The following is a 27,149-nucleotide window of genomic DNA, read 5'->3' as shown; positions in this document are numbered from 1 at the left end:
TATGAATTAAGGAAACACTGCAGATCGTTGAGCAAATCATATGTTTCAAAATGTACCTGAGACAAAATTTTCCTGGAAATATGAATTAACCGTCATTTTTTTTTTCCTATCATTTGTTGCAGCATCCCTACCCTTCGGAAGACCAGAAAAAGCAGCTCGCACAGGACACGGGGCTGACGATCCTTCAAGTCAACAATTGGTGAGTCGATTGATAACAAAGTTTCTAGAAAATATCGTTACCCTCGTGATCTAGTTAAACGTCTCCTTTTTCTTTAAACTAAAGTACAACGGTAGAATTTTCATCCGTACAATGTATACGCATACCATTACACGAATATATTTATAAATCGCACGACGATCATGGAATCTCGTGTGACGTCACCGGTATCCGTACCCGTTTATACCTACCTACATACGTACGCTACTCGTCCCACATTCTCTGACACGTGTTACACTTTTATCACAATATACATGCATATTATGCCTGCTGTACGTATTACACGAAAGAACACAAGCTCGAAGAGCTTGTAAGAGGATGTGGGTCGAGGCGAGAGCCTCCTGTGCAGTCGATGATTACCGAGCGATGATTATTTCAATGATTCCGTCGCGAGAGCTTAATGTAGTTTCTAGTACCCCGTCAGTCCTATACGGCCAGATGATTTTACATTCAGGCACGATGCACGCGTACGTGGCTCGGGCTAGAGGGCGATACGAGATAGAAAATTTACAGAGAATGGAGGACGAAGGAAACGTTGTTGCTTTTTTTTTCCAACGGAAAACCGACATCACAGAATCGTGTACGTGTACGTTTCAGCCAGCTATACGTAATACACTTGTCGAGCGATTAATCGTTCCCCGATTTTTTCCACTCGCCTCGAAGCCTCTGTGATATTATTATATACGCGATGCAATGTTTGAGAAAGAATATTCACCCACGCTCTCGTGATGGTCAATTCGCACTTTGCGACCGCCGGTTCTTCTTCTTCTTCTTCTTCTTGGTCTCCTACTTCTTTTCTTCTTTTTCTTTTTTTTTCTCTTTTTCACTCCTCTCCCTCTCGAAACGCCTGTCCGACCGAGGCTCTTACCAAATTGGAAAATACGAGCTCGTCTCTTCTTGTGCGGTCCGTCGGGGCTTCGGGATTGCACCATATTCACGATATCTTCGAGTGCTCCTCGATTATTTAATTTCTATATAAAGAATCTCGAGCCTCTCTACGTTCGAGCCGCTCCTACTTTTCGGCGTGAGTTAAGGTGCCAATTTAGTCTCGTTTAAAACCCGGCTCGATCCGATCCTCGAAACCCACGCGAGAAACGTGGACCGACACCGTTTGTGCCCATTGCATAAAACCCTGACTCATGTACGCACGCTTGACACTTTGACTGTGTGTTTGGAAATCGATGCGGCGAATGAAGCTTTCGATCCGAAGACCCGGTCATGCAGTCGTGCGATTGCAACAACGATTTATTTCCCCTGAATACATCGAAACAAAATACATGGATCAAAGATAATATTTATTTCAATAATCCTTGGCAAATCGTTTGTTCTTTCAGAAAAAAAATTTCATTCTTTCGATAAAAACTAATTTTATTTCGAGTGAACTTTTCTTGCTACGAGTAAATAGCTATTTGACACGGTTAAATATCTACCAAGGGCTATTGTAATAAATATGCTCTCGGATTCGACTATTTTTTATTCAGTATACGTCGAATTTTTCAATAATCATATTTTGCCACATCGCAAGGCGAGTTCGCATACGATTACTTTGGAATTTACCGCTTCCGGGCGATTGTTAATATTATATATTCTCGAGTTATGCATCCGGCGTACAACAATAGCAAAACAGCAAAACAGCAAAACACGGTAGTAACAGCGGCGAAAGCGACACTCGTTATGTTATATATCTATACGTAAACGAACGCGTATCGCGATAAATAAAATTGAGAAACACGTCTACCTGCAAACGTGTGCAAAAACGATGACTGTCAGAGCTGTGATGTCACGCGTCGATGATAAAAATAACAGCAACACGAGCCCTTTCGATAACGAGTCGCATCTACCCGCGCCTCTTTAATCTTCAGCAAAGTGCTGGCCGGATTACTCCCGCTATTATGTATCGTGTTTACGATTTTGATATCTAGGTCGGCGCGCGGATGTGCAGTGTGCAACATGCAGCCGACTGACGGCCCGCGGCCCAGAGATAGTCCTGCAATTTTATTGACCGAACTCAACTTCTTCGTCGTTAATGAGTCCTCGTCTTTGAGACTCGGATCGCGGTCGCGCGGTTTGTACGCGTCTATCGCAGGTGTGCCAGATAAGTCGAAAGTTACAGCCGTAAGTGTTGAACCGTAAAGTGGTTATTACGCCGCCACGCCGCCACGCCGCCACGCCGCAATATTCTCTTACTTCGTGTCAAAATGTTTCCACTTTGCAGTGTTGTATATAATTATGCGCGCGTTTTCGCTTCCATCTATATTTCTCTGACGCGTCTAGGGAATTTGTTTATCGTTGCACCAGTCGAGTGCTGCGGAAACTTGTTATTTTTTGTTCATTCATTTTTTTTTTTTTTTTTTTTTGTTTTGCTTTACTTTCTTAATTTTTATCCTCTTTTTTCTTATATATATTTGGACGCCAATGACCACGTCGCTGCGGTTTATCTGACGTTGTAGTCAATTGACAACAAATTTGGTTTGGTGTATTCACAACGGAAACCGTTTCGAGACTCGTTAGTTTCTCGATTGACAGCAACTTAAGACAGTGATTGGACAAGGAAGTTGGCAAAATGTCATTTCTCAACATCATTTGTTATAGTTGTTGAACAACCTTAAGTTAATCATATATTCGACCATGTTAGGTCCAATTCGATAATTTGCCTAATTGCGACGAACAAGATCCTCCATGTATGCATTAGGCGATTCAATTCTAACCGAGCATTGCTTTAAAAAATAAAGTGGAACAGAATTTTTCTTTACTATCAAATCGAAGTTTGTAAATTTCGTGTAACGATACTTTCTTGCGGAGGATCGTTGTTTCGAAATATAGGAATTGTTTAATACTCAGTAAAACGAAACTCTACCCCATCTGAGTTTTTCTACAAAAAGTTGACAAACAGCGATCGTTTTCAATATCAATTCACGAATCTTGCGAAAAGTGTCAGAGAGAATATTTTCCCCTCTTTTTGTGGACGGGCAAAGACGGCTTGTCAAATTAACGGGCAAGAAAATATCGTCTAGGTTGTATTTCTTGACTCATAACGCGAGTGCTAATGCCTAATACCCGCCTCCGGGGATCCGGTTTTAGAGGAAAATCCTGAGGGTAAGGAAGGGTTGAGCGTGGAACGAGGCGGCGGTGCGCTAAAGGAGCTTAGTCTGTCTTGTTTGTCTGTCGCGGGTGTCTGTCCCGCAGAGTCCCGATGATCCAGCGGGAGCCCTCCTCCCCGCCTTGATAGATGTTTCCCCGCGACACCTGCGTCACATCCAAATTATTGCCCGCCTCTCCCCGCTCCCCGGCATCTTCTCTTCCTCTCTCTTTCTCTCGCCGCGTCTATGTTTAACGTGAAAATTAAACAAACCTGAACACCCTGAGAAAGTAATCTCTTTGACTAACTTTAGAAGCGCGCGAGATCAGAATAATCCAGGGTTAGTCACTACGCTATTCGGTGATTCAGGCGTCTCGTCTCTATCTTTGCTCGCTGCACGCTGCAACCTCGACGATTTACCTTCTCGAAATATGCGTTATACGTAGGTATGCGCGCGAAAAATACGTTCTGTTTTGCCACCGCGGTAGTTTGTTCGCATAGCTTCGTTTCGCAATTCTCGTTTCTTCTCGTCTCTTTACTTTCAGCAATTATTATTCTTTCGCGCGTTGCTCACTCTCGCGGTCTACTAAAGATTATTTGCTACGGCACAGATGCGCTTTCGGCTACACGAGTACGAATATGCACCTACGATTCCTGCCCCTCGTGCAGGTTTGAAATTTGGAATAAATTGTGGGACGGTCTTCGCACGATCCCGATACATGTATATATCTGTGTCTGTATCTCTTTCTTTTTCTCCCCGTCGTAGCGCGGGTGGCTTGATGTTATAAATATAAAATGAACGTCCAGCGTCGCGACGCCCGGCGTCTTACCGCGTTTATAATAAGAGGACGGTGGCCGGGGCGGCCGGGGCGGCGGGGGTAGACGAAATGCGTGGTAATTGAGCACAAATCAAGTTTAAGGAGCTCTCTCGTGTCAAGTCAACATGCTCGAACGTTCGCCTTCGAGTTCGTTCTCGGTGACGTCTTCGGCCCGCTCTCTTGACTCGTCGTCGCATTCGTTACGATTTCGACCTGCCTGCCTGTGTGTACAGGCATACAAACGATGCGTAGGACGTCCCAGTCACTCCCGTTGCCAATAATTTAGCAAAAACACTGTTTTATTTCAACGTCTAAATCAAACGTTCCTCATAGCTCGCCTGTAAGGTCTCTCGTATATTTTTTCGTTATTACTTTTTTCTCAATCTTCGCGTTTTTTATTTTTACTTTTACTTTTTTTTTTTTTTATATTCTTTATCTCTCTTCTCCTCGTTTCCCAATGTATTATAAACTAACGAAATTCTGTCCCATTTCTATGAATTTGATTGTACACGTGGTTTATAAGCCGTTTGAGTTTGCGTAGGTTTTGACATTTGTGAATTGTTCGTAACAAATTGAATTATAAATTGTTTTTTTACCTTTTTTTTCACCTTTTGCTGCCCACATTTAGTCGGCGTTACGATTGGTTGATGTTTTTTGTGATATTGTACTACTCAAATTAATATATACCTGTGTAATTTAAACAAAGTTTCAAGTTCGGTTAGCTGCAATGCAAGTTCTCCGAAGTGGATTGAAAATTTGAATTGAAAAGTTGCTTTCGCGTGGCCGTATAAGCAGTGGCAGCAGAATACACAATTCCGTATAAGCGGGCAACTTTTCGATCGGAATAGGCTCGGTTGTATTTTATAGTCAAGTCGATAAATTATCGACCAATATTTGCCAACCCATTTAGCTGAGCTCGCCGCTAAATCCACATAACTTTGTATTTGCCTGCGAGAATGGAATTAAAACCCGTTGCCGAATAAATAAAATCTGTATTCCATTGCCCTTCGCCATCTATAAATATAACGTGTATACCCGCAAATACTCATGTAAATATATATTTCGCACCTATAAAATTTCATAATCTTACCGTTAAATCGGTATAGCCGCGATTTTTTACAGTTATCGTTGAATTCGTATAAATTTGTGGCGAAGCAAATTACTTGGTACAATAGGTGAGTTAAAATTTTGCAAGTTGCAAGTATAAATCGAAGATAAACAATCGGAAAACTAGGGGGAACAAAGTTTGGCCAAGAAAATAAAAAGAGCAGTGAACAACTCCTGTCTATATTTATCTCTGGCCACTTTGTCTGATACGAACGACAAATAGAAACGTAGTCTTTTTTTTCTCTCTCTCGCTCTGTATCGCGTTCGTCTTTTTTTTGCTCCTTCGACTTCTCTTCCTTTTTCTTCTTCTTTCCCGTAATTTATAGACGCCCTGACTCGCGTCTAGAGGAGACTCTCCGCGGGTTGACGACTGCACTTGGTCTTTCCTTTACGCAATTAAGAGTCCCACACTCCTGCCCTCCGGGCAGCCGATATTTACGCATGCAATGCGCTGCAGCCTGAAATTGCACTTTTGAAATAGCGACGGTCCAATTGGAATAATCTATGCAGGTACACTCGTGACTGTCTTGTTTCAACGAATGAAATGATTTTCGTTGACCCGCGCGTTCCTCACGCCGTCCCCTTTATGCACAGGTCAAGGTGGCAACACATCTGGAAAACCTGGAAAACCTAGAATTGTCAGGGAATTTTTAATTTGGTGGTAGAAAAAACATAAAAAAAATCTTTATTTTCGTCGAGAAAACAAATCGGCTTAAGCTGACTTTATTGTACATTATATTTTTCTTCAATTCGAATTGAATTTGAACCGAATACAGAGTTAATAAGATGAAGGATTTAGGTTTCGGTAACATACTGGAAGTGGGGAAAATTTTAGGGAAAACCTTGAAATGTCATGTAATTTTTGTCCCAAAAATTTGTGGCCATCACGATAAATACGTACACCCGCTCAATTGCAGCCTTATGGCTGGACCTCTTGGCTAGCGCCGGTTGAAATATATACACACACATTCACCCATAATTTTCCGTCACATATATCAACCTGGACAGCAGTTAGAAGCACTGCCAGCTTGTTATATCCTGGCCCCCCATTGAGGCAAAAAACTGCGTAAACCGTCGCCTGCTCGATCCGCGATTCGCGAATTCCGCGAGAAAACTCTCGGTTTTAGGAAAGTCATTCGGAATAATTTCTTCAGCGTCAATTAGCGCGAATTCACGCTAATATTCCTGCTAACTCAGTAGCTCTTCTCACCCCTTGATTAACCAGAGGTTATTTATTATCCCTCCTCAACCGGATTCTCCTGGCACTCGCATCGTATATTTCCGTATTCCAGAGTCCAGCTTCAGGGATAGTCAGGCAATGCCAGCCAGGCTCGGTTATCAGTTCGCGTGCGTAAAGCGTCACACGTCATATCTTCTACGGTAGTCTCTTTCTGAGGATTTGTAACCGCAGCGAGCTGCAGCCGAAGTAAACGTGACCGAGTCACAATCTAATTTACTACCCGACGTGCGGTATTTTTCTCCACTTGTTTTCCTTCTTCTTATTCATACATTTTTCCCCCGTTTTTATTTCCTTTCTTAGCGGTTTCTTAACCCCCGTTTTCGCCCCGCGTTATAAGTTTACCTCGACGCGGTTTGCGGGACGCACGCGTTACGTGAATTATGAATATAGACACAGCGCAGTAATGTTCGGCGTCGTTAACATCATAACTGTACGTCGCGGCGTAATTTAGATCCTTGTAAAACCGAGACCTGAGACCCTGAGACCTCCTATATTCAGCGCGCACGAGTTGCAGGTCAGGAACTTGCTAACGAGACATTTCGTTTCACAAAATTGTTTCGAGGCTGGGAGTCGGTTGAATTTGCTCCGTAAATCCTCCTACCGGATCTTGGTTACGTTTTCGCGAACAACCCGGCCGCGGCGTTTGCAATTCCGTTCAAAAGCCGCTCGCGATTCTAACGCAACATTTCCGCCAGCGAAAAAAGCCCCGCGTTGGACCGAATATTTAGCTCCCTTCTCCGTACGTTTTTCATTCGCTTACGCAAGTGCGCATAATTGAGCCAGGCGAGATTCTGGCTAAGGTGTGCCGGAGGTTGTTCAAGCTTGATCAAGCTCTTGATAAGCGGAAACCGGTGACGTCGCACACCCGGCTGACTTACGAGGGCCTCTTCACCTGCCGCAACGCGCGAGTAGGTATTTCGAAGAGCGGTAACGACTATTTGTAGATCCCGTGATAGAGCGATTTCCCAATTAGCAGTGCCATGAACGCCGCTTTCTCACTTCCTGAGGAACGCGTACCTTGCACGTATACGTGTACTCACACCACCGGTTACAATCTGTGAGATGAATTTGTCGCCGATCGGATCACCGACTTCTTACAACAAGGGTGAATGTTCCCCTACTCGGCGCAATAATTTCTCGTGTCGAAATACTTTGTAACGATTTCGGACTTATAATAATCCGTATGTATAAACAAATAAATTATGCGCAAGTATTTCATTTCACTTATTATGCACTTTAATCTCAGCCTCAACTAGTCACAATTCACCGCAATCGTTTACCGGTCATGAATCTCCACGATGCAATTTACCCTGCACCGAGCAAGTTTATATGCCCGACGAGAAGAACGATTTATACTCACCACCAAGATCTAGGGGTCAAGTTTGCGACTCGTGACTCGTCGTAACAACGGTTCACAGGGTTGAGTCACGTGCCGTAGAAACTGCGGGGATCTTTGTAGTTCGGATCGTAGGATCGGAGACTGATTGCGATTACAGGTGAGGTTTACAGTCGTGAATGTATGCGTCACACGCACGCTTTACGCTTGGACTCGACGCTGCAGCGGCCGGACCCGTGGAATATTTCCAAGGCGTCAGCTATGATGGATCGGTCTAATCAATCCGTGCTGCGGGATTCCCGCGTGGAAGTAGCCGGAGAATCAAAGACGACGGTATTTGTACCACTGTACGATTCCTGTGAAATCGGTCCCGGATCTAGATCCCCGAAAGCAGCCGGCAAGAATGATCTCCCGCACGATATGCGACGCAGGGTTGGTTTCGTTACACGCACCGAAAATCCCTGGGAAATTCCACGTCATCCGGACAACGTCGTCGCAGGTGGCAATAATCCGCGTGAATTTCTACCCCGCGGAACGGGATCCGCACCTCTTTTTTTCCCCGGGAACACAACAATGCCTCTGATCGTCCCCCGCAGCCGCCATTACCGACGCCTTCTCCATCGCCCCTCATCCCCCACGGCACAAATGGAAAACGGATTGATTAATCGTAGTAATTACCGATCAGCCCCCGCTAATTAGATATCCGACTCCTACCCCCGCGGCCCCAGAGGGTTTCCGCTCGGCGTGGGACGAGGCGAGCTGCAGGTTCCATTGTGTGCGTACGGCGGCTGCGAACGGCGATCGACGAGCGGGGGAGAGATGGCGGCTAAACGAGATTGTTTGACGGAGGCGGCCAATAAGCCCTTGGTACGTCTGCCTACCGACTGCGAATCCCGGTTCATAACCGAGCCGAGTGCGCCGGCTGAGTCTCAAGACCGCGGGGCGAACGAGAGGACAGTGCTCAGCGGCACAACGGCACCTGCGGCTGCGGAGGGATTTCGAACGCGCTCGCTACGGTTCGCCGGGAATTAGAGATTCATCTGGGGTTCGGGTCGTATCGTTCTGGTACCGAACCCGAGCCGGGGTGTCGTTCCGATTTCAACCAATATGCATACATTTCAACCCTGTAGCACTCGGAAATCTTTTATTGCATTAGGATCCGCCTGCATCTGTTCCCGAGACCTGAATCCCGCGCTCAGCTCGTTCGTTTTACAACGCTCGTGAAAGCCAATCTTTCGCATTGGTGTAGCGGATGGAAATTTCGTTTCACTGGTTCCGGTACCGCGTATTAACCTTGCGTTACTTTGCGGTACTTGACGCGGTTCGAGACGTTCGAGTTGCTGCTGAGACGGGTCCGTGTAATATCGTAGTTACGCCAGAGGATGACTTTCCGGAGGATATTCTACGGATGGGATGGGTGGCGGGTACGATGTTGCGAGAAAATATTATCGCGTGAATATTTAATGCCGACTAGACTCCTACGCCCATGGTTGACGGAGGAAGATGGATTACCGAGGAGTAGGCTAATGCAATAGGAGAGAATGGGGGGCATATGGAGCCAAATCTCTTGATGCCATTAGCTCCGACTTTGTAAATAGTTTTCGCCCGAAGAATAACAATCGAATTGACGAGGGTGGCGTAACCCTAGCCCTTCGTGCACCCCGTCTCCCCACGTGGTGCACGTAACTGCACCCGCACGGAGCGTGGATTTTGTTCGCGGAGCTGCTAGATGGCCCTCTTTCGCCGAGGAGTCAATAATGATTGATCACTGGGGATTGCCGGTCGAGAAAGGGAAGGGTTGGAAGGGTTGTTGTGTCTGCTGGACCGAGAGCCCGAACGATCCCTGGTATTTGTTTTCGCCAAGAGGATTATCGTGTTATTAGTTCGCGTCGGTCAAGGGTTGCACGCCGGCTTCGAGCGGTCAAGAGCTTTCCGAAAGACACGCAAACACTTGGATATAGAATTACCACCTCGAGCAGTCCGTGGAGGAGGCCCGCTGATTGGACGACCCTCGAACACGCCATTGACGGTGGCAACCGAAGGGGAAACCCGTGCCGGGACATTTTCTTCTTCTTCTTCTCTCCTTTTCCACGTTTCCGCGACGCCTTCCCCTCGCGAAGCCCGGTTACTACCACCGGAAGAGGTGATTTTTGGATGTCGCGTGTGTCCGCGAGCTCGTCGGACGAGATTTTCACCGGTGCGAAACCACCGCGCAGAAAAGATGAGGACAATGCTTTCATCATTGCCGCTCTTTCTTTCTTCCTTTCTTTCTTTTATTCATTCATTCCCCCCAGCAGCCGGGGGACCGCTTTCTTCCCTTTTACACTCTTTTTACCAGCAAAGAATCCATTGTCACAAGGTATTGTAGGCCCGGGCCGCCGTCAGTACCGCCCGATATCACTGTCTACCGAGGCCGACGAAGTGGTTGGAGGCCCACCGCGATAGCCCAGGGTCGGTTTTCTTTTCGGCGAAAATCGCGGGGCGGCACGGAAAGAGCTGGGAGCCTTTTTAAAGCTCGCCAACTTGGAGCACGTTTAAAAGAGGAAAAGAGAACGGATAAAGGAACGAAGAAAAAGAAAAGCCGGGCGCCGCTTTGACTCTCGTCATTTTCTTCCTTCAAAGTCCGCTCATCTCGACGGAGGGAAAATAGATTCTCTAAACCGACCGAGCGGCGCCGCGACTGCCGCCAATCGCCCCCCGGCTACTCGGGTTCCCAAACACCAAACACTCGTCGCGGTACCGCCGATCATCCTCCCGTACTCGTTTTCTCTTTGACTGATCGTCAGACCTTCCCGTGCTCTATCGGCGAATTTTTGCACTCCTTCCGTCCCGCTCCCTCCGAGGGAGTTTCTTCATCTTCCCCCGAATGAAGATATCTTTCCGAGCATTACCCGGCGATCGCGGCATGATTGTCGTTCGGAGCCCCGCGGGAGACCGCCAGATGTTTCGCGGCGACCCAATCAGCCCGGCGACCCCCGTCGACGTTGTACCACCAGCGCGACAATCAACCATCAAACAATCCGCCACCCTCATCCAAGAGCTGACTGCGGTCCCAGTGCCGTCCGCAAAAACCTACGGTGCACGAACCCAAGGCGAACGAACCTTTGCAGCCTTTTCGCCGACTCCCCGAATGAGCATATGCTACCTACCTCCCGCGTGTGGTCGTTCTTTGTCCGCAAACACTCCACCTCGTACGTAAGGGGGCGCGTTTCTACCCACTTCACTTTGACAAACGCGAATTTTCCTACCCTTCAAGGTTTACGAGTCGGAAATCGTTCAGGTGATAATAGATCCCGCTCTAGTCTACTCTTGGTGGTGATGGGGAATCGGTGTTCCTGGGAAGGGTCGTTGACCGTAAACCCGAAAGGGAGAAGTGGCGATATTACCCCGTTAGGCCGGGTGGCTAGGGTGTCTCTGGGAAGTAAGTAAGTTAGGTAGAAAGGAAGGAAGGAAGGAAGGAAGGAAGACGGAGGTCTCCAGTTACGGGCTGGAAGTCTTGCGGACTCCTTTGTGCGCCATTTGGAAGCCCGTTTGATGGCTGTTTGATGGTTCGTGGGGCCGTTATTGTCTCCGGACACATCCGCGACCCGCTCCGAGTATCGGAGTAGGTACGGCTCTCCCAGCGCGTTGGACACACATCTGATAACGTCCAACCGGGAAATTGTTAAAAACCGCTCGGTCCCCCGGCGCTGTATGTATAACTACAAGGACTATTGTTTAGTTGAACGGTGATGCTCTCCCCAGCCTCGTTCTTCGCCGAGCTGCGGCCCACTCTGCCTCTTTCTCCACGCCAGTGTCTTCTGTTTCCTTTTCTTCCTACTCTCCTTCGAAGGAGTTTCTGTTGGGAAAAGTCGCGGATGGCGGCCAGTAGTAACTAAGTTTTTATTGGACGGTATATTTCTCGACCCGATGGCTTTAGTCTCGACAATGTCTAACCCGTGAGAAAGGTCGCTCCATATCCTCAGGGGACCCTGGTACTTCTCTCGTTGACCACTCGCTCACACTCGGCCATCAAACTGAAATCAATTTTCAACCGTGTGCGGCTCGCGTAGTCGGGGATCGTATACCATTGAGTGATGGAAAATTCATCATCGGAAACGAATTGGCGAGGTGAATAAAATAGCTGAAAGTTTTCCCACGAGAGACGACAAAACGGAGTGGAAGTTGGAAGTGGAAATACACGCGGAGGCTCGCTTCCTGCTATACATTCGGGGCAAAGCATTGCGCTCCGTGTAGCCCTTGGCACATAAGCTTTTCGTGTCTCTTGCGCGTTACAAACGACGCCCACTGTTCCCGTTTTCCTGTGGGAGGCGGGCTAGGTGGGGAGAAGGCCGGCTTTACAATTACTCGGCGTTGTAATTAGCACTAATTGTTTCTTCCGCGTAGAGGGTGTAACACTCTAGTGGCGATCCAGCTGGGATGCGCGAGCCTCCGGGTAAAGCGATCTCTCACCGCTCGGTGCGCGAAAAATCCAATTTGTAGGCCCCGGACGATCCGGGATGAGTTCCTCGGGCCGAACAACTCCTCCGGGAGCTTGGCCACCTGACCCATTAAGGGAAAGAATACGGTGCCGCGCGGCTCTTCCGCGTTGTCTACGGCCCGCCAAAGGGCACGAGGCTCCTCGTTGCGGTGGCGTTTACGAGTCTACGAAGGCCGATTACTGTCCAACAACCGTAATTTTCCCGAGGTACGGGTGACCTCGTCGTCTTATGTATAGTTGATGCCCGTAAGAGACGGCTGGGGGCGAGAAAACCTCTCGCGTTTTCGCAGCCGAGCCGCAGTTGCGGAACACCGAGAGGCGACCGCGGGACGAAGGGAGAGGCGGCGGGTCTGCGGAGGCTGGAAATTGGGTTGGTCGGAGAAGGCTCGGCTCTGCTCCCTTTTTTCTTTTTCATCTTTCTTCCTTCCACTTTTCGTCCCCCAGGATACCCACTTCCCACTTCCCTGCACATCCACTACCCCGATTTCATTTCTTCTACAAGCGCCTCGTCATCATTTTTCATAGAGAAACCCAACCCCGGCGTCCCGCAGGCACCCCGAGAAAAAAGTGCACGCGGGAATTCGGCTAATACTACATCAAACTTTACAACTCGCTCGGCGATGTTCAGACTACGAAGAATATCCGCGCAGTGATTCAAACCCGGGACGATGAGAAGAAGAGGATGACGTAGGCGTCGTGGAAAATCCTCGCGGCTTCCACGCCGCCGTCACTTCCATCCGTGTTACCCGGTGTATCACTCGAGCACCGCAACGGACACCGAGTCGCTGCCACGCCGAAGACGAGCGAGGTGCAATTTAGAATATTCGGTGCCGGATGTCAGCTATTGCTCGCCCACCGTGCCGCCATTATGTCATCATCATTCTCTTCTACGGCGACCGACCGTCCTGACGTTGACGGGAGGCGCGCGCCTGGGCATCACTCATCGCTCGTCCAAGGGGCCCAACTGCAGACACCCGCTTCACTTCACATCACATCACATCACATCACATCACATCACTTCACTTACGCCTCGTCTGACTAAACAATATTTATCGCAGCTTCGGGCTGCTGAATTGGAGATCCGGTGCCACCCACGGCACTCCGTCAACTCTCTCCCTCTCTTGCTCTCTCTCCATCTTCCTTCACATCTGGATCCCCGTTGTTTGGTCCAGTCTTTACGTGCACCGTCTCGCCTCGTCGTCAACTTCAAGTTTTGCTCATGCCACGTCTCGACTTCTGCACTCGGTTTATTCTCCGTCCGGTAAAGAAGACGAATGGCGATAACACCGCGTGCGGTTTTTGCGATGTTAAACGTCGGTCAAAAGACCTCGTGGACGTTGCGTCGCTTTTTTTTTTAACATCTTACCGCCCTGACATCTTCATGGACCATCCGCGATGTATTCCGAGATCCTTCGGATAAGCGCGCTCTCCTTTCCTCGCGGCTGAAAACTGCGACACGGAACCGAGAATTAAATTGAGAAGACGGCGGATCGGCAGAAAGATTATTATTACTATTCCCCAGGATAGCGAGATGTGGCTGCCGGTGGGGGGTCGGTTGGCTTCGTCTTAACGATTCCAGTTTTGCGCTCTCTCCTAGGTATTCGCGGGCGCCAGTCTCCGAGGAAATCATTGAAAATGCAACTTAAGGAAATCCTCGGATATTGTGTTTTATTATAAACACAACCGCGCCCCGCACGACTTTGCATGTGAATATTTTCGGATTCGAGAGTACGATGTTCGCTCCTCTCCATCCCCAGGGATTTCCCTTCCCAGGATCCAGACAGTCTCTGATCGTCGGGATCGACTCTGCTCGCTACGCAAAGTGAGAGACAAGGGAAGAGAGAGAAAGAAAGTCCGAGTGCGCCACCAGGAATTCCAATTCCTCGAAAGAATTGAAGACGCGGGAATGAGGAAAGGGCGGTACTCTAGTCCTTGTATTGCAAGGAGCGCGAATGTTGAATCAAATTTTCCAACGTAGCGTCGCCTGTCGGGGAATCCTCCTTTTCTTCATCGCCTGGGTTTTTTTTTTTTTTTTTCTTTTTTTCTCTCCACTCCTCTCCCTTTTTCGCCGTCCACTGCCGTCGTCTATGATCGCGCTTAGCATGACAATGAGAGAACGAGAAGAGGAGAGAAAAATACGCAGAGAGAGAGAAAGAGAGAGAGAGAGAGAGAGAGAGAGAGAGAGAGAGTGAGAGAGAGTCGGAGAGAGCGCCGCGGCGGTGCGCGTTTTGACAAATCGTTCGAGCCGAGAGCTGGAGATGCCCTTTTTTGATCCCCCGGTGGGGTTCGCCTAATTCCTCGGAATGTTTTCGTCTGGCGTCTCGCTGGGCGCAGCTTGCCTCCTTCCACAAAAATTCTCCCCCGTTTCTCCTGGTCCTCACCACCGCAGACGCAAATCTTACGTCGGCTTACTTTTGTCGTTGTCGTCTTCGGATCTCCAGCTCGCATGCCATTCAACCGTCACTGCGTTTAGATTATCTCTACGCGTCTGGAAACGTAAAATTTTTCCGTACCTCCTTCGAAAATTGCAACGTTCGTACCGGTTGATGCATGTATTCATCCTCGCCGATGCACTGCTCTCGATGAAAACTGGGTGAAAAATAGGGAAGCGGTGAGAAGCAACACGGCACGGTCTACCTAAGAACTTATCTCCTCGCGACGATCCGTCGGGTTCTTACGTGCCGTACGAACAGCGTCGGCGTCGAGGAGGGTGCAGGGCCGCGGTCGGGGGCGGGGGGTGGAGGACGCTCGGGAGTGTAAACGAAATGGCCCCCGGAGGGGTGATAGAGGCTACCTAATAGCTCACCGAATTGCCCCAGAAACATCTTTTTAATGAACTATTGCTCTGCGCGAAATGAAAAGAGACGACATCCCGGGTTGGACTGCCGCAGCTTGCAAGCTCCCTGCAAACCGAGCGAACGCGGTCTCTTCGAGAGCGATTCGCGAAGGAAATGGAAGGCAAGCGACACAACGACCACAGCTTCGCTTCGTCTCGAATGCTCCGGTCCGTGGCCCGAGCCGACTCGAGACGATTTTCCTCACAGGATCATGCGAAAATGCGAAAGTGCAAAAAGAGCGCGGAGGATGCGGGAATTGAAGGCGTCGATCGAGCGGGTTCGGGGAAAGGAACATCGCCCTGGGCATGTCGGGGTCTGTAATTATACGGTAGCTAGCAACTACGGCAATTTAGGCAACGGCACGATGCTCCCTTCCCTCAATCTCCGTCCTAAACTGTAAACTCGTCGACCGGGAGAACCTGGGTCCAGCTACCGGTTTTCCGCGAGTAATATTCTCCGGTATATATCTCGTAAGGTATTAATGGTTGGCGGGCAAACGAGGTGCCCGTAACTTCGCCGCCGGTCGTGCAATTAGCCAAATGTTACGGATACCTACGCGTGCTCTCGGTGGAGATATAGGCTTGGATAGGGTAAGGATATCGAGTTCTCGCACCTCTCTTCCAGCGCCGGCATCGCATTGCCGAACAACGAGGAAACGACGCCATACTTTTTTTGGAAGCTACTCAAACTCGTCACAGACTCTACGTAAAGTTTCACAGGCGAATTGTACTCTCAAAGTACCAACGACGTTGGCAGTTTATTTCTGCCTTCCTATTATTCTCTCGTTCCTCTGTACCGTATGAATCATACGCGCTGAATCTTCGGATAATGATTTTTATCACCGTTGCTACTAATTTTTTTTATTTTTTTTTTTTTTTAATTTCGTTTTATGTTTCGAATTGTTTTTTTACTCCTTCCAACGCGCGTAAAAATCACCAAACTCGATAACATTTACATAGGTACGGTGGTCTGTTATCGCTTAGCTATTTCGAAGATCGTTTGATCTCTGCGGCGGCAGCTGTAGAAGTTCCTATTGTCAACAATGATTCAGTGACCGGGTTGTACGGCCAGTTCTCTCGTTTATAGGGTGGTTAAAACGCGTTTGTCGGTTCTCTGATCTTCGTCAAACTACACACATCTCATCCTGTCTATACTTGAAGCAAACAACTCCCCACGCCCATCGATTCAACCTGCAACTGTTGAACGCCGGTTTACCGTCTTTGCAAAATGCTATCGTTCCAGAATCCGAATAATAACTTCCTATCAACGATTGCCCCGAAAATATGACATTCGCTTATCGGCCTCGTCGATTAACCGCAAAATTTTTTTCTTCCTATTTGTTTCAGGTGAGTTCACATTATTACGCCTACACAAAACTACTGCCGCACGATATCTCTGCGTAAACCAACTGCTCAAACTCCGGTGAGTGACTCTAGACTAAATTGTATATGAGAAAGGATTGAATGTAAAAAAAAAAAAAAAAAAAAAACAACGAACGACATCTCCGTTATACGGCAGTCGAATCTCCGGCCGTCCGCGTGTATATATGCAACGTATAGGAGAAACTCGTCGCGGGTGGATTGAAAAATGCAAATCGGGTCTGAAAGTTGGGAAACGTAGTCGCATCGTCGAAACGCGGCGCTGAGCGTCGGGGGTGGAGAAGTCGATCTGGTGGACCGTTCGGCTGTGTTACACTCGGTGATGCAAATGCGAATGCAACTCTTGGCCGTGTAGGACGGAGGTGGCGGATGGCGGTGGCGGCGGCGGTGGTGGTCGACGGGGCTGTTTCGTCGCCGGGTGATATATCGCTGCTCTCACGGACGCCGAGCGAGCGAAGCCCTCTTCTCCTAGCTAAACGTATTTCCAGCCCCGGGTTGGCTCGCTCCTTCTCTCGTCCTCTCGTTTTTTCGTGCTCGTTTTTTTTTCCGCTGTCGTTTTTTCTTCATTATTTTTAAAAAAAATTTTTTTCCCCTGTTTTCTCCTTTTGCAAACAGGGGCCGAAGCAGGCTTTAGGCGGATCGCGACCAACCCTACCCGACTACCCGTTAGCCACCCCTGCACCCTCTCCTCTGCAGTATTAGTTTTTACGAGAATAATACACAACGCTTAAAGGGATAAGGGATTAAATCTCTCGACCGGCACCTGACCGGCCACTGTAAGCTCTCCCCGCGTCGCCCTGCTTGTCCCCGTCGGTGAAATGCGGGAGTTGTGTGCCTTGTAGATCTCGGCGGATTATTTCAAGCTCCGGAGGTGTCCTGCAGGTTCGCCGGATGAACATAAACGGCGATTTTCGCCAGCTCACGGCGGGGTGTACGAGGCACGAAGATAGAGAAAGAGAAGGAAACGTCGTGTGAAATTCGATAGGGACTCGCTTGGTGCAAGGCAGAGGGGTGAGGGGGGCGAAGAGGGTCGTGAGATTGTCAGCTCGTCGCGAATATAGGTAGGTTTGGGAGTAGGAGGAGGAGGAGGGTGGCGCGAGGGTAAATTTTTTCGTTTTATTTTCTCTTTTACTCATTTCGCAATGTTTCTTCCTTCCATCCGAACGGACACCGACGGCCCTCCCAGCAGCTCCTCTTTTTCTCTTCGATCGGACCGTCGCTCGCGTCGTGCTGCCATGGTCCGGGGTTTCGAGTCCTTTTCTCTCTCTTTCTCTCTCTCTCTCTCTCTCTCTGCCTGCAGGATCGCCCGGACGGATCACGGCGAGGAGCTGGTCGGAAAAAGCGTCATAAATAACGTTCAACTTTACTTCTCTCCTATGTTTCAGCGTCCCCCTTCCTCCCTCCGTCCCTCCCACCTCCACCCTTGCTTCCTTCCTTCCTTCCTTCTTTCCTTCCTTCCCTCCCTCTTCATCGCCCACGCTATCCACCCGACCGATTTCCCGCGAACCCCGTGTCCTCGCGAAATATGAGTAAAAACTGCGAATAAGAGGGTTGCCGCTGCACGTTCATAAATAACGGTACGCCTGACAGCCGACCGAGTCGCGGTGTATATGAGATCCTCGTCCTCGACGCCTACGCGCTAAAGAGAATTGGACGTTGCTGCCGCGAGAAAACTCGCCTCCTCCTCCTCCTCCCCCCTCCCCCCGCCCCCCTGTTCCTGGCAGTCCGCAATTTTCCATATGAACTCGAACGTTCGCAATGCTACATGGTGTTGGTGTTGGTGCTGATGGAAAGCAGGTTGGTGCGAGCCGCGCGTACGCTTGTATCATAAAAAAGAATAACAGCCTGTTTTTTAATCCAGGGATTTTTGTTTTGATATTTATTATTTTTTATTTCTTTATCCTGGATCCGTTTTGTTTTTGTCTTTCTTTCTTTCTTTTTTTCCTTTTTGTTTCTTTTTTGCCCTTTTTTTTTATTGTGTTTGTTTTTCATTGTTATTTGAAATTTCGCTCAGATCTCTTTAATCCACGGGAATATCCCCGTGCAGGATATTCATCCCCTTCGGTTGTCGGATGCCTGGCATACACTAATAACCGGTGGCAGCGTTCGCTGTATACATCGGGGCAATCTTTTACAATTCAATTACGTTTATCAAACAGCTATTTCATTTTACGATTTAAAAGGGTTATATTCCTGGACTCGTTTCCCACCACCGCGTACCCACCCCCTCAACACCGGTTCACATGTGCGTGTTATGAGTCTTTCAAAAAAATACATTCTTGTTTCCCCTGTTTTTTTACAAATATTGCCACGCGCTAACAAGGGAACGCAAAACCGGTCGATGACCTCAATTATCTGGCTTCGATTTTTTCGATTAAAGGACAAAAAAAAAAAAACACCACTCTGTCGAGGAAAAGTTTTAATACCATTAATTTTTTTCAACCACATTGTAGGTATACAATATTATTCACAAGTAGTTGTCGCAAAACTTTGGGGATAGTGGAGAAAAATTTCACCCCTACAATGTTCGAGTTTTTATAGTACATCGATCTGTCTTTCTCTGACAAAAGTTAGACACCGCTGTAGATGCTCAATTTTGGTCATCGACGATCACTGCACTCACAGAGAATAGATATCGGGCATAACGCCGATTCACGGACCAGTCGCGGCTTCGTGTACCCCGTAAATGTAGTTCATGTCGAAAGCTGCAGGTAGACCAGGCCTGTCGCGTCATTCGCTTGCCGCTGAGTGCTCGCTGCAATATTCACCTTCCATTGGACCCGGTACCTCCTCCTCCACCTCCTTCCGTTCATCCTCATCCTCACTCCCACGTTTCGTGGTCGGGCTAAAACATCACGCAGACACTGTAAACTATTCACGGGACGTCGTATCTACACCGGTTGACGCTGCAGTACCATCTGCGGTAGCGCAGCTCTCATCCCGTTACCACCCCCGACTCGAGGATGCAAGCGCATTTTACCCGTATCCACGTCGGGCGTGGATGACAATATGGAAGGGATGAACTTTTCTCCCCGTCCCGGCGTCGCGACGCTCCTCTTTTTGCTCCCGAAAACTTTTTTCTCAAAGCGACGCGCAGGAATTATTGGGAATCCTAGCCACCCCGTCAGCTACGTCAAGCAGCCGCATATCCAAGATATTCGCCGCGGTTTTCTTCGGCGGTCTTTTGTGATAGCGGGACCGCCGCGAATTAGATTGCGTAATCCTATTTGTATTGGAAATTACAGCGTAGCCTCGGCGTGGTTGACATTTAGGCTCCGCGATAGCGTATCTGTCGAGCACTCTGAGTGGTAATTGACTCTGACTGGAAAATTCGATTTGGATCGGGCGAAGGCGCGGCGAGGCTGAGGGGGATGTTTCGCTCAGCGAATAAGCTCGTTTCCACAAAGCCAAAAGCTTTGTTCCCTTAATTGCGTCAAGTGCGCCTATATTGACATGATTTGTGCGAACGAACACGCATGAATTAGACGCGGCGAGGTCCATGGAGCGCTCTCTCCCGTCAAGTAAACCGGCAACATACCGCGCATGTCTTCTTCGTCGTCCTCTTGTACGACAATAAAATCCGATATTAATTCCGAATCATATTCTGCTCGCATTCGGTAGACCGACAATGAAACTGCTGTGGAATCGCGTTTGTATCGCAGCGCGTTACGAAACGCTCGAGCGGGAAAGACGTCACGAGTTTCAAGTCGGCCGATTGTTAGACCGTGCAAAGGGTTTCCTCGGTCCTAATCGAAACCATATTTGCTTCGTCGTAATCCAGTCGCTTGGACCCGAAGGACCATGGCCGCAGAACGGCAACGTTAACAACCGAACAAAGATTCCACCCCGAGTTCATGCAGCTATTTCCACTTCGCTATTGCCCACCGTTACTTCTGCGATTGGTTCGTGCGTCCGATTCATCGTCGGACCGCCTGGCATCCATTATACATCCCCGTCCTTCTTTCGCCTTCTCTTCGTTCGAGGAAAGATAGGTAGATGGATAGATAGATAGGCAGAGGGAGGGAAAGGAGAACCGCCGCGGCACAATTAGTATTGTACACTGACTAAACAATGTGCCCATCAGTGCTTTGTTTCCTCGCCCCAACCTCGCTCTCTCTTTTTCAAAGATCATATTGCTGCATCACGTTATAGGATACCTTGCGTCACCTTGGGCAAGGTTAGGCCGTCCTTGGAACAACAATTTGAGTAGGTACGTTTCGTTCTCGTATTCCGATCGCAGATTACCCTGTAAATTCGAAGAATGTATCGCGTTAGTCGCAGAGGGTGAGATGGACGATGCAGCATCCGCGTGAACATCATCACTAAGGCTGGTTAGGCGTAACCTGGATCAGGATAGAAAAAGCCCACCTGGCACGGCGAAGGGATTCGGGCAGGCAGAGAGCGGAAGAGAAAAGCGAGAGAGGACGGAGCTCAGCCCTCTACTTACGTAATTTTAAATTAAACTGTGACGTTTTCAAATTAACGTTTTTGCCCGTCTCTCCCTGCACCGGCAACGGTGGTGGCTGAGGGAGAGCCGGAGAGGAGAGAAAGGTTGGAACTTGTGATATTACCCGGAGAGAGAGAAAGAGAGAGAGAGAGAAGAGTGGGGCGAAGGGGGATTTTTCGCCGTGTAATTTAGGTACCAGGAAATTGGTTTTCTCGACAATGAAATAGAAGAATACGGTGAATGCGATGAGCAAAAAGCAAAAACTCGCTCGCTCGCGCCTCGGTTGCGCACCCCCATCCATTCCTACCTCGCCCCCTTGCTCGTCACTCCTTCGCCGCATATCCCTCGTTAGTATATATCGAGAACCGTGTGAGCGAGTCAACATGGAGTACACGTTATTCCGTAATTCACGGATTTCGCGAAAATTCATCCGGATCCATTCTCTCGGCGTATTCGCCCGCGGCCGTTACACCATCTATTGTTCAAGAGCGCGTGTCTGGAAATTTTCCTCTCACGTGTTCTTGATTCTTTTTTTTTTTTAGTCAAATAATTTCTGTACTCAGATGTGTAATTACCACTGCGATTGCGACTGAAACTGCTGTTCGGCATGTTTTTTTTTTCCCAAATTATGCTCAATATGTAGGAGCAGGATCTCGGTTAGTCCAAGTACCGAGTAGTGACAATCGGGGAAAGTTTTACCTTCTCGCAATATACGGGTGAGGTCGTTGGTTGAGGATTACGTAATATAATTGTTCATCGGACGAGCACGCGAAACAGATACATATTTCAATGAGCATCTTCCTCGGAGCGACGCGAAGATTTCGCTTCTTTCAATTTCTATTCTCATTATTATCACCATTGTTTCCTTTTCTCTTTGACCGGTCGACAGGATGCGCGGCCTGGTCGTTTCGAGATCCCGGTCGCGGACGGCTGCGTTCGTGCATCGTCGCGAGGTCAGCAATTATCTATACCAGCCAGAATCGAATTATCCCATCGCGGGCACTGCGCACGGTGAAGCAGCTTTCGTACATCCTGTGTGCGCCCGCTTTTCACATTCGCCCGATGCGTGCCTCGACCCCCTGCCCCCACCCCTAATTGCCCGGTCGCCGGACTTTTGAATAAAACAGAGGCGCCTGATAGTCCTTTTCGCCCTCTCCTCTTCCCTCCTTATTCGTACGTCAGAACCTAGCTCGTCGGTCTGCCACGCCCGTCACGTTTGACGTGGGAAGAAGCCACGTGTTTCCCCCCCCCCCCTCTGTCCGCCCGCCGTCGAAAGCTAGTTACGATTGTTGGAAACTCATGAAGTCATGCAAGCTCCGCGGTTCCCGGTTCTAGTCGGGTCTCCACATCCCGCGCTTAATGCTCGAGCAATTCCACGGTCATGCAATCATAATCAACTCCCCGAGATAATGGGACCGCGATGAGCGAACTCGCCCGGCGACTTTGTTCCACGTCATTCTGCGCCGCCGTCACGGATGCACGAAGGAACCCGCTTACATATCTAATCCTGCGTTCGCCGGTGGATTTTTTGAATACCCCCCTTAGGATGCGACGCGCTGGGACGTTCGCCCGCGAGTTTCGACAGGGTACTCGAATTTCTAAGGGCATCAGCCACTTCTGGAGGTCCTCGAAGACCGAGCGGTTCAAGACGATAGACGTCGTCGTCGTCGTCGTCGTCGTCTTTAACCTGCAACGGCTGCTCCGCCCACGCGAAGGTTACAAAGGCTTTGGGGTCCGACGTCGAGTCGTAAAGGGTTACTTTGAAGCGCAGCCTTTTTATTCTCTATTCTCCTCTCTCCTTCTTTTACCATTTTCTTTTTCCTACTCGTCCGGCCCTCGGTCCTCGTCCCTACTAAATCTTCCGTTTTATTTCCATGCGCGAGTCAAAATGCTTTAATGGGTATTAAAAAGCCGATGGTGATGGGGCGGCGGGGGGCGGCGGTGGAGGGAGGAATAAAGATGGCTGCCCAGAGTCAGGTATCTCGGGAGAATCTCGGACGGCGGAGAGAGTAAGCGAGAGGGAGAGATTCAAATCGGTCGAACAAATAATTTGATAATCTTGTCCGGTCTATCAAAGCAATTAGTTACCCAGCAGGATACGAATCCTGCAGTGAACCTAGTCGACAAGAAGGGCTGCGGCGGCTCTTCTACGCCGAACCTCACCAACCGTTTCCCGCAAGTTTCCGCAGCGGATTTCTCAAATTACCTAAGAAATTATCGAGATATCACCGGTCTGACCGCAACCTGCGAGTTTAAACTATTCGTGCACCCTTTTTTATTTCCCCCTTGAGAAACTCTCGGTTTTCCCGACTCGTAGCCGCAATCTAAGTGTCTAATTTGACTATTGATTAATCACCAACGATTATTGGCTCAACCCTCCGGGCCAGCTGCACCCGCACTCAGCGTCTACGGAATCGTATTCGAAAAGCACAGCCACGCGCTGACCCCTCGAAACACGATATACCTAATTACGAACGCCTCGGCTAGACCGCAGGGTGAAAAAATATGCCCAACGAACGTAACGGCGAAGTCAAAATATGTCAATGGCTCGACTGCGGTGAACCGCAGGCCGACTCGACGGCGCAAAGCCGTGGGGAAGGAGGATAAAAACGACGAAAATAAAACAAAAAAAAAAATGCAAGAACGAGGGAAGCAAGCCGCAGGCCTTTATTCTGAGTCACGGTAAGGGTGACGTGTCGACGATTTGCGATAGCCGCGATTCCGTCGCAAATAGTGCCGCGCCGCATGCGGTCAATCCTACAGCGTGCAGCCTAGCACCGCCGACCGGAAGTAACGGATAGTCAAAGACGCGCCTCGTTGACGGCGGAACTTTGGCTTTTGAAAGAACCGGCAATTACGGCTGGACGGACGTTGCATCGACTGTCTCATCTGACGGGTAAACTCACGATCGGCTAAAAACTCCAAGTTTCAACTTTAATTCCGTCGAGTCATGGGATTTTCACTGCAGATATCGATATCTCGCAATGGAGATAGATAGAGAGGGGCTGGAGGGGGGAGGGAGAAAAAGCGGGGGTGGTCGCGTCGCCCGGCAGCGAGAGCGAGGTCCGCGGATGGAGCTACTAATGTATGTAATTGATCCATTGTGCGATGCATTAGTCCTCGAGGCAGCGGATAGCCCATTCCGTTGCGAGGAATGGGGGGGATTCCGGGGTTCGGTAGCAGCGTCTCCTCTGCTCCGTGCTTATTACTTCTTTGTGCCGTTAGATTAGGCTAATGCACTCCCTGGCTCCGGGTGAATCGATCCTCGGGGTCACTCGTTACCGGTGAAATTGACACCCCGCGAGTGCAGAATAAATTTTCAATTCAACGGTGCGAAACGGATCGAAACGCGGTACGCGATGAGACGATTAACGAAGAATGTAAATTCACCGGCGGGAGGTATGAGTGAAAAATTGACGAAGAGAAAGAGGAATAACACAACTATCCTGCTCGCTGCAGCACCGTCAAAGAGATAAGCGAGTACACGACGTCGACGTCTCAAGCAAGCTGCTCGACGGGGTCGGAGCGAGGAATTGTAAGTTAAGATGATGGCGAAGAAGAAGAAGCAGAAGAAGAAGAAGAAGAAGAAAAAGACGGGGGGAGGTGGAGGACGTTCAGCCTGAGGTTAGCCTTGGCAAGGCATAAAGTCGCAAACATACGGCGCGAGATCCGCGATACCCTGGCGGCCAGGATAAAGGCACTAAAAAGCTCCGAGTATGCGACTTCGGACGCAGATCGACGCTGCACTCCCGTATAATTCGCCGCACGCAATTCCGCGATACCGAAAAAATCGCGGCGAAAGGGAGAATTTTCCGTGGTCCATATCGGAACACATACGGAACCCGAACCTAAGGTTCACCTACGGCTTCCGAGGAACTTCGGAACGCGTGAAATATCGCCGTCCCAGCGATAATGACGAACCGTGTTTACACTGGACGGGATCCTCGCGGGGCGCCTCGTCAAGATTCGAGGGGGTGAAGGGGGCCCGGCTTCTTCCTTTATCATGTAAATAGGATGTAGCAGCATCGCGTTAGGGCTGCCGAGCTTCGAGGGCATGTGGCACAATGTGGCTCTCGCTGGCGGCCAGGCCGCCGTGCCCGTAAGGAACAGCCGCAGAAACACTCCGCTGTGAAATATATCAGCCTCCGTGTGACTTCCCGGGGCAGTAACAAATCACGCCGACCCCCCGCGGCTCCTGCAGGACACCGAGAGTCCCGGCGAGTCGTCCGAGTGGGCGCTGCGCTCGTCTTTCTCTCCTCGGCCATGCGGCCCGGAGACGATCGTCGCGACTTCGCGACCCTCCGGGGAACCGCGCTCTACGGGCTGCGGCTCGTTAGGCGGAGGAGGCTTCGAGAGCCGCGGCACTGCGTCAGGGTGAATGCCATTAACGAGGCCCCCGAAGGAGGGCCGCAGCTCTTTTGAGACGCGGGGGCTTTTGTTGGGCCCGCGGGAAATAATGCCGGGAGGAATGTGACCTGTGCACCTCTCGACGCATCACCGACGGCAAACGATCCTCATCCGCGGCTCGAGCCGCGTCATTTTGTATTACGAACAACCGTTTCGCGTGACCACTCCCACCCACCGCTGTACGAGCTGGTACTCGCTTCTCGAATCGTCGAAAAATGTAACGGTGTAAGGAGGAAGATGATGTCATCGGAAACCTGTTGTGGATACAACGATTCTCGCTGCATTCGGAAACCGTGCGGTGGAATGCTTCAACCGGTAGCTACTACCGTCGTTATAACGATTCGAATCTACCGACGATCTTCGGTCGGCTCAACCATCGCCTTATTATTAATTTTAAATAACGAGGACGCCTGCGCGCCGTCGCTCCAGTTGCGGAGGTGCGTTTGATACCATTCGTTATTAATGATCCTCGCGGTGATGACTGTAACGCAAGCGATCTTTGTTTCGAGGAACGACCTGTGAAATAAAACTTGAAAACGTATAAACGTTGTACTCGGGTGAGTTATACCCGGCATTAAAGACCGCTGGCTTTATCTCAGAGTCGTTGGCTGTAAGGCCCCGTACCTAAGGCCCAAAGCAGGTATCACACAGTTGCAATAATAGGAACGAGCGACTGACAGGCGTGGAGAATTAGTCAAAAATGGACATAATCTTGTCGCGACGTCTGCCTGTCCTTCACCTTTCTTCCAAAATGAGCTCGCCGACGGCCGATAGCGTCTCCATTCTCCGAATAAAGCGTCATATGTGTAACAGAGGGGACGTGAACGACGTGAAAAAGCAGCGAGCTGCTCAGCCGACAGCGTGATGAATGGATATTCGTGCGACCCTTTCGTTTTGGGATCCAACGCTAACCTGTGATTGACGAAACGGGAAGTTATTCAGCGGCCGTTGGTTCACGGAAATCGCACCTGATGCGCGAAATACACGCGGACGCAAATGCGCAGGGTTTGGGAATGGCGGAGCCGTGCAGTCGGAGGAGTGCAAACCAGTTTTCATATTTTTTCGGAGGCGCGATAAATTCGCAACGAAATACGGATGAGATACTCGAGACCTCGGATGCACAAAAGCGCTCGCCTCATGCGAAACGCACCGCGCCGGAATGAGGATGAGTTACCAAAGGCTCTGCAAGAGCTCTCCTGCCGCTTGCCTGGTCGCGCGATTTTTTTCGGATGGTACAACGTACGTGTGCAGCGTTTCGCGAAGCTTATATTGCATCGCAAATCTCACTTCGAACGATGCTAAGAAAATAAATTTTGTTCTATCACCCTCTGATCAGCGACGAGAAGAGCCGGACGCACCAGGTATACGTATACATATGTATTATACGTGTAAGAGAAACCTCCGGATCTTTTTTTATCCGCCCGGCGCTTTCCGATCTTTAATTAAGCCCCGGTACTTTATGCTTCTTTCTTTCTTTCTTTCTTTCTTTCTTTCTTCGTACAGATTTTTACCTTTTTTCCTCCTCCGGTTCTCTATCTTCTCCTCCAACTCCGCACCGCCGCTTCCCTCTTTCTTCTTACAATTAGGCGTACCTACTGCAGGACGATCTCAACAAAGTGCTAACAAGGCGCCCTTTTTTACCTTTGTTCCAGGCGAGTGAACCGTCCCTCCTTATATATTCTTCCTCTCTCTTTCTATCCATCCATCTTCGATGATCAGATTTACCACGGGCTGTCGTCTCTCGTTTTCCATAACCAGCTAACGGTTCCGCTGTGCTGCGGAGTGCGGCGACGCGTCCGGTG

At 49.4% G+C, this 27,149-nt stretch overlaps 1 protein-coding gene across 3 annotated transcripts in view; it reads left to right on the top strand.

Moving 5' to 3' along the window:
* Positions 1 to 27,149, top strand: part of hth (homothorax) — a 286,555-nt gene that overhangs the window by 228,763 nt on the left and 30,643 nt on the right. For all 3 annotated transcript variants that reach the window (XM_046610599.2, XM_046610598.2, XM_046610600.2), the window contains one exon: positions 123 to 199. In XM_046610599.2, the coding sequence (XP_046466555.1) occupies positions 123 to 199 (77 nt within the window). The remainder of the gene's footprint in view (positions 1 to 122; positions 200 to 27,149) is intronic.

Source organism: Neodiprion pinetum, chromosome 2 (genome assembly GCF_021155775.2).
Source record: "Neodiprion pinetum isolate iyNeoPine1 chromosome 2, iyNeoPine1.2, whole genome shotgun sequence".
Classification (NCBI taxonomy): domain Eukaryota; kingdom Metazoa; phylum Arthropoda; class Insecta; order Hymenoptera; family Diprionidae; genus Neodiprion; species Neodiprion pinetum.
Note: the sequence above shows the minus strand (reverse complement) of the source record. Positions and strands in the feature narration are given on the sequence as shown.